We start from the raw sequence: 6716 nt of genomic DNA, 5'->3' as shown, positions 1-6716 counted from the left end.
AAACGGGGAGCTTCCACCCCCTCGGAAAGGTCGCTCTGATCGAGAGACAGCGCCCCCACCCCCGCCTAAAAAAAATAAGTTCAAAGAAATGAAGCGCTGGGCCCCACAGGATCATCGAGGGGGGCTGCACAGCGTTCCTCCTTGGTCAAGCTCTGGCCAGAGACTGGCGGAGGCAGCCAAGCCACCCCTGGGCACCAGGCAAACTTGCTGGTTAAGGCATGTCACCCCCCGCCCCCCAGGCCCAAGTCACAGACCCATTCTGCAGGAGGGGCCACTGTGGTGACCGGAGGGGGCTGGGGCTGGGGGAGGCCCAACACGCGTGGAGGAGCAGGAGCAGTGCCGGATCCCTCCTCCCGAGGAGCCGGACTTCCAGGGGGATGGGCTCTCGCAGCAGCTTCACCACCGGGTAGTCCAGAGGGCCGTAGTAGGAGGAGTAGGTCTCGTCTGCAGAGGGAGGAGGCCCCTGAGGTGGGGCTGCCCCAGAGGGACAGCAGCAGGCAGAGCCCCCCCCCTCCTGGGAGGGCTTGGGGGCTGAACCCCCACATACCTCCAGCGATCCGCATGTCCAGAGTGAGGGGTCCCTGCTGGGCAACGGTGGCCGGGGGAGGAAGAACGGCCACCAGGAGACTCACCGGGAGGGGCTCCTGGGCAGAGTAGCTGCAGCGGATGGTCAGCCTGCAAGAGAGCCGGGGGGGGGGGCTTGTGGCCACTGCTGCCGGGTCCCCTTGAGGGCACCGGTGAATCCGGGAGGAAGAAGGCACCCTTGAGGTCATGAAGGCCACCCCTGCTCAGGGCAGGAAGGGGCCTGGGGGGAATGCAGCAAGCAGAAGCAGCAGGAGGCCCAGAGCCACCAAGCCCCCTGGCTGAAGCCTGGCTCTGCCTTCCGGGGAGGGGGCTGAGAGCCAGCCCAGCTCAAGGCCTCTGGGGGCCGGAGGGCCAGGCAGGCAGGGGCTTCTTCCCCCTCTCTCTTGGGGGGATCTTCCCCCTCTCATCCCAGGGCTGGGATCCTGGCCTTGCTCCTCCCCACCCACAGCCTGCCCAGGGACCCCCCTGCGGCCACCTGAAGAAGTCGCTGTCCCGGGTGATGGAGCCCGAAGAGGCCCGGAGGGTCCGTCTCTCCGCCGAGAGCTGGTTCTCGTAAATCCGGTGGCCTCCGGCCTCCTGGCACAGAAAGCGCTGGCTGAGGGGACCCCTCCCTCCCTTCTTCAGCTCTTCCCTCCCTCCCTTTCTAGCAGGCTCTGCCCTCCCTCCCCGAGCCCCTCTGCTTTTGTCCCCCAATGGGGCCGCTTTCGTCCAGCCCAGAGAATCAGGCAGACGTTTGCAGGGGTGGAAGATGGCTCAGCATTTCTCTCCCACCGGAGCAAAGGGAATTGGGGGAGGGGGTTGCCAATGGAAGTCCTTTAAGCCCCCTCCCTCCTCTTCCCCCTTTGAGCCCGGCCATTTGAACCCTCGGAGAGAACGTGGGCCCCCCGAGGGAGAAGCTGTGGGACTCTGGGGCTCTGGCCCCTTTCGGCCCCTAGGGTGAACTTGGGGACCCCCAGCCAGCCAGCCAGCCAGCCTCTCCCAGCCCCCCCCCAACCTCACAGGGGCGTGGTGGTTGTTGTTGCTGTTGTGTGGCAGCCTCCTCGCTGACCTTGACAATGGTCCCACAGGCAGAAAGTGGGAAGTTGAAGACAACGAAGACTTTATTCCTGGAAAGGGGGCCACAGGGGCCCCCCCGAGGCCTCAGCAAGTGCAGGGAATCCAGGCTCAGGGCCGGCACAGCCGCGTCTCTAGAGACGGCCAGGGAGAAAGAGCCCTCCGGGGTGCAGCGGGCCGTCACTGTGAAGGGGATGAGAGTGGGGATGAGGGGGGGTCTGTTGGGTCAAAGGTCAGGTGCCCCTTTCCTCCCACCCCTGGCCCAGAAAGGCCTCGGGCAGGACAGGCTGCAAGCTCTCCCCCCCCTGCAAGACAGAAGGGGGGGGGGAGGATGGCTATGCAAGGGACCGTCCAGCCAGAGTGGAGGAGGGTCCCTTCCTCCGTTCCCTTCGGGCTCCTGATATGGGTCCTCCCCCCTCGTCCCCCCCTTTCTGCTTCCTGGCACGGCCTCTCTCTTCCCCCCACCCTTTTCCCCATCCCAGGCATTGGGGGGTGGGTGGTAGCAGAAGACGCCCCCCCAGGAGGGTAGCAGCATTCCCACCCCCCAGCCCTCCTCTACCTCCACAAGGACGGCCCCCCTCCTCTCTGCTTCCCCTTGGCCAGCCGCCCTTCCAGGCGTGGCTCAGGGGCCCAGGTAACCCCGGACAGAGGCCCCTTGTCTTGGACCAGCCCTTTGGGGCAGCTGAGCAGAAGGCTCAGCCTAAGTTGCCCAGAAGAGACCTGGGGGTCCCTAAAGGGACTTGGGGGCACAGAAGGGACCGGCTGCCGCTGCTGCCCCTCCAAGGGGGATGGGGGTCCCGGGACGTCCCAGGGGCCACAATGGTGCCCCCCTCCCTCGGCCCCCGCGGTCTGCCGCTGCACCTGTCTTGCCGTAGAAGCAGGGGGTCAGCCTGTCCTGGGGGTCAAAGCAGCAGCCCAGGTGGGAGCACCGTCCGTGGCTGAGCCGCTGGGAGCTGCAGGGCAGCCGGTCCGCCATCTGCACCGCTGAGCACCGCCTGGGGCTGGGGGGATCCAGCACTGGGGGCAGGAGAGAGGGCGGCCATGGGGCATCTCCCCTTCCCCTGCAGGAGCACCAGGAAGATTCCCTCTGCAGAGGCCCAGCTCAGGAGGGGCCCCTGGGGACCCCCCGTCTGGCTGCCTCTTGGCCCAGGAGGGCCGGGGGAGCCCAGAGCCCCCCCCCCCGGCACCCACAGCTGATGGTTGCCGGTGGGCCTTCTGTAGCCTCTGCTCCCCTTTAGGGAGGCTGTGCTGCTTGGGGGGCCCCTCCGAACTTCCCTGGGCAGCTGCAGGGGAAGGGCTCCCGGGGGGGATTCTGCCGGGGGCTCCCCACGTCCCTCCCTGCGAGGGGCTCCCGGGCCTAAAGCCAAAGAGGGACCCTGGTCAAACGGAACATAGAGGAACATGGGGGCTGAGAGGCCCCACAGTGCTGCTGCTCCAGGGACTCCGGGCCAGAAACAGCCACCGGGAGCCTCTTGGGAGCTGCCCCCTTTGGGCCAACTGCCCTCCCTGCAGGCACCCAGAGCCAGCACCCTCACTGCCCTTGGTGGGGGTGGATGTGGGGTTGGCCTGTGGGGCAGCCGTGGGATCTTGGGAGCGGCTGACCCCCCCCCCCGCACCTACCCCCGGGCAGTGCCACTGCTGCCGGCGGCTCCCACCCGGTCCCAGCAGGGGCCACCTTGGCAGTAGCAGCCATCAGAAGCGCCAGGAGTGCAGGGGAAGCCATGCCAGCTGGCATCTGCCTGGCAGGAGGCAGGCAGGGGTCTGGGCCTCCTCCAGTTGCCAGGGTGGGCTTCTCCCACATCAACAGCCCCGCTTTGTGACCTCACCTCCCCCTCCTGGCCTGCAGCAGCTTTGGGCACAAGGGCAGCAGGCAGAAGCCCCTCCCCAGGGCCTATCAGTGGGGGGGGAGGGGGGAAGCCTCTTGTGCCCTTCCACCCAAGAGACCAGGACGGCGCCCCCCTCCCTCCCTCCCTGGCTGCAGGCGGGCAGGTGTCTGGCAGGTATCAGGACAGCCTCAGCAGCCCTTCCCCTCCTCTCTCCCCGAGTGGGGCAGGGGGTCTGGGCACAGGAGGTGGGGTCTTCCTGCTTTGTACTTGGAGGGAAGGGCTGTAAGAGGGCCCCGCCTGGAAGCTGCACAGCCCCACCAGGAGCAGGGAGACCCCAGCCCAACTGTTGTCGCCCTCGAGCAGCCTGGGGGCCTGAAGGTCAGGAGCCCCCCCCCCCCCCCCAGGAAAGTCTGCTGCCTACCTAAATGTGGCCCTGGGCATCTCAGCTCCTTCTGGCAGGGGGCCGTCCGTCCACCTGGCCCAAGGCTTTCCATCTGCAGGATGGTCCGATAGCTCCCATCCTGGTGGGGGAGGAGGAGCCGCTGGTCCCTCCAGCCCAGCCTGCAAGCCCCCCCCCCCCCCAGCCCCATGGCCTTTGGGATCACAGCGCTGGCTGGGGGGAGCCACGGCTGCTTCCTGGGGCCTGCTGCCAATGGGGGGAGGGGGCCACTCTGCCCATCAAGGGTGTTCCAGAGTCCTTTCAGGTCCTGAAACCAATCCTTGGGGGGGGGGCATCTGCTAGGCCCCCCTGAGCATCTCAGACAGAGGGGAAAAGGCAGCCCAGCCCCCCCTGAGTGAGGGGCTCCTGGCTGCTCTCCTTTCCCCCAATTCCTCCCATCTTGAAGAAGCCGGACCTTCTGACCACTCAGGGCTGCCACGGAGGCTCTGAAGGGTCAACCTCTCCAGCCCCTTCCTCAGAGCCACTCTGGCCAGAAGGGAGGGGCTGCAGGACGGCCGGAGCAGAGCTCCTGACTGGGAAAGGGCACAGCCATTAACGGAGTAACAGAGCCAGAGGGAACCTGGAAGGTCTTCTAGGCCAACCCCCTGTTGAAGCAGGAGACCCGAGGCCAGGGGTCTTCAACCCCCAGGCTTCAGCCCCTACCTGGCCGTGAGCCATTCGGAAGCGAGCCATGGAATTGGTGGGCGAGTGTGCGTGCACGAGCAGTGAGCGTGCTCAGTTTGTGCAGCTAGGTGGCCAGGGGAAGCCCTCTCCCACCCCGTGCCCCCCTCTTACCTGCGCCTGGGTGTAGCATCCGCCAAAGGCCGTCTCGACAGCCACGGAGCCCCCTGGCAGAGAGGACACCAAGGTCCCACAGGCGGAGTCGTTCTTCAGCAGACGGGGGGTCCCTGCGGCATCTGCGGGGGGGGGGGGGAAGGGCAGCAGCGTGGCTGAATTGGGGGCCTTGACCCCTCCCATCAGCCCTGCAAGGTGGGCCAGTCCGGGACAGACACCCAGGCGGCGGGGGGGGGGGGGAGCAGCATCCGTTTCCCAACCCCGGGAAACCCTCCCCCTCCCCCCTGCTTAGAAGTGGGGAGAAGACCCCAGGCGTCCTCAGGCCGGCTGAAGGCTCCTCTCCTCTGCCAGGCAAGGCAGGGCCCACCCGGGGCACAAACCCCCTCTGGCCCCAAGAGAGGAGGCTCCGGGTGGCTCAGGGCGGAGCTCGGAGGGTCCCGGGGGGGGGGTGTCTCTCTCTCTCTCTCTCTGGCTGGGTGGCTTTCTTGCAGACGTTTCATTGCCCAAACTAGGTAAGGTCACCAGTCCTGGTGAGGGAGGGGTTTCTTTTCTTCGTTTAGGTAAAGACCCTCCTTACTGGCACGGAAGCTCCCTAGTTTGAGTGATGCAAGAAAACTTCACTTGCTCAGAGAGCCCCAGACCCCCCCTCCCCTCCCCCCTCCCCCCTGCTGTGTGTGTGTGTGTGGGGGGGGCATCTTCATGCAAAACCAAACTTTTAAAAATATCAGCAGAAAAGTTTCAGAATCGGCCAAAGCTGCCAGTTAAGTAGAACATTTAAATTGAGGCCTATTAGCATATTTTTCACCTGTAAAAGAGTCGCATAGAAGGCTTGCGTGGCCGGCCGCTTGGCCAATTGCCTTGAAGGAGCAAAGGGTCCCATTAATGGGGGGGGGGTCACCAGGGTGAGCAGAGTTCCTGGGCAGATGAAACCCGCCTCTCTCCTCCAGCTCTTCCCCTGGAGCCAGGCCCCTCCCCTCCCTGCAGCTGGGAGACGGCTCCCCCACGCTCAGCCCCTCCCCTCATTCCTTGGGCCCCAGTCCGGCCTCGAGGCTCAGCGCCACTGACCAAGAAGCCGGATGACCGAGGAAGCCGCTCTGGGCCTGGGCGTCAGCAGGATCCGCATGCAACCCCCCTGGCAGCTCTGCAAAGCAGCCCCCCAGCAGGCTTCTCCATTGCACAGGCCCACCTGCAGGGCCCAGCCGAAGAGGCCCAGGCCGAAGGCTGCAAGAGCCATCCTAATCATTCAGGGACTGGCAAGTGGCTAGTCCTCAAAGAGGCTTCATAGCCCTGGGCTGGGGGAGGGAGGGCTGGGCTGCAAATCAAGGCTGCAGCCCCCTTGCAGGCAGATGGGGAGGGGCAAGGGGCACCTCCCTTCCCTCCAAGGAGAAGACGGGGAGGGGGGAGCCAGCCTCTTGGGGGGGGGGTAGTTTATCCACCGAAATGGACACAGGGGGTGTGTTTCCTTTCCCATATAAGCCCGGGAAAAAAGCTCTCCGCATCGGCCCTCCTGGGGTTTCTCCCCTGCCTTTGCTCAGGACGGACACTCTGCACATGGCCAGGAACCCCCTTTCTGGGTCTCCAGAGGGCCCTTCCTTTCTAAAACCCCTCCGCTGTTCGGGGGGGGGGCGCTCTGCGCATGCTCAGAGGGAAGGGGCTCCCCAGCCGGGCGGAGGGGGAGAGGCGGGGGTCTCTCCCTGGGGCCACAACCAAACTTTCGCCCAGGGGAGCCAAGGCGGGGCGATCTATTAACCCTCCTGCAGGCCCCACGGGGAAACTCTGCACATGCACAGAGGGCGCCCTTCCCATCCCTCCCCGGGAGGCCGCTGCTGCTCCAGCCTGGAGGAAGTACCGCAGATGCGCGCAGGAAACGGCCAACGCTTCTGCTCTTTTGCGCGGTATCCTCCGGCCCTGCTGGGTCTGGCCGGCATCGGCGCGCTCTCCCTCCCCGGCGCTCCCAGCGGCGGCCTCCCGTGGCCACGCCCAGCCGCGCCTCTCGCCCTCGTTGATTGGCGGTCGGC

The 6716-nt window shown here is 66.1% G+C and overlaps 1 protein-coding gene across 1 annotated transcript; it reads right to left on the bottom strand.

Moving 5' to 3' along the window:
• Positions 1-211: 211 nt before the first annotated feature.
• Positions 212-6626, bottom strand: LOC116507214 (zona pellucida sperm-binding protein 4-like). The gene is made up of 7 exons (XM_032215196.1): positions 6548-6626; positions 4699-4820; positions 4319-4436; positions 1634-1821; positions 1061-1161; positions 548-675; positions 212-444 (listed from the first exon to the last, which is right to left on the bottom strand). Exons 1-7 carry the CDS (start codon positions 6624-6626, stop codon positions 212-214), a joined length of 969 nt encoding a protein of 322 aa, XP_032071087.1.
• Between the last annotated feature and the right edge of the window lie 90 nt (positions 6627-6716).

Source organism: Thamnophis elegans, chromosome 1 (assembly GCF_009769535.1).
Source record: "Thamnophis elegans isolate rThaEle1 chromosome 1, rThaEle1.pri, whole genome shotgun sequence".
In the NCBI taxonomy this organism is placed as follows: Eukaryota; Metazoa; Chordata; class Lepidosauria; order Squamata; family Colubridae; genus Thamnophis; species Thamnophis elegans.
This window is presented reverse-complemented; position numbering and strand designations above follow the sequence as displayed.

Bases quoted from the DNA above. Each gene is read 5' to 3' on its own strand.
- LOC116507214 (XM_032215196.1), bottom strand. From the start codon at position 6,626: ATGCCGGCCAGACCCAGCAGGGCCGGAGGATACCGCGCAAAAGAGCAG. The intron at 1,822-4,318 runs GTCCGGCTTCTT...TCCCCTTCACAG, and splicing joins CAGCCCTGAGTGGTCAGAAG to TGACGGCCCGCTGCACCCCG. The intron at 445-547 runs GTATGTGGGGGT...CTCCCTCTGCAG, and splicing joins GGACATGCGGATCGCTGGAG to ACGAGACCTACTCCTCCTAC.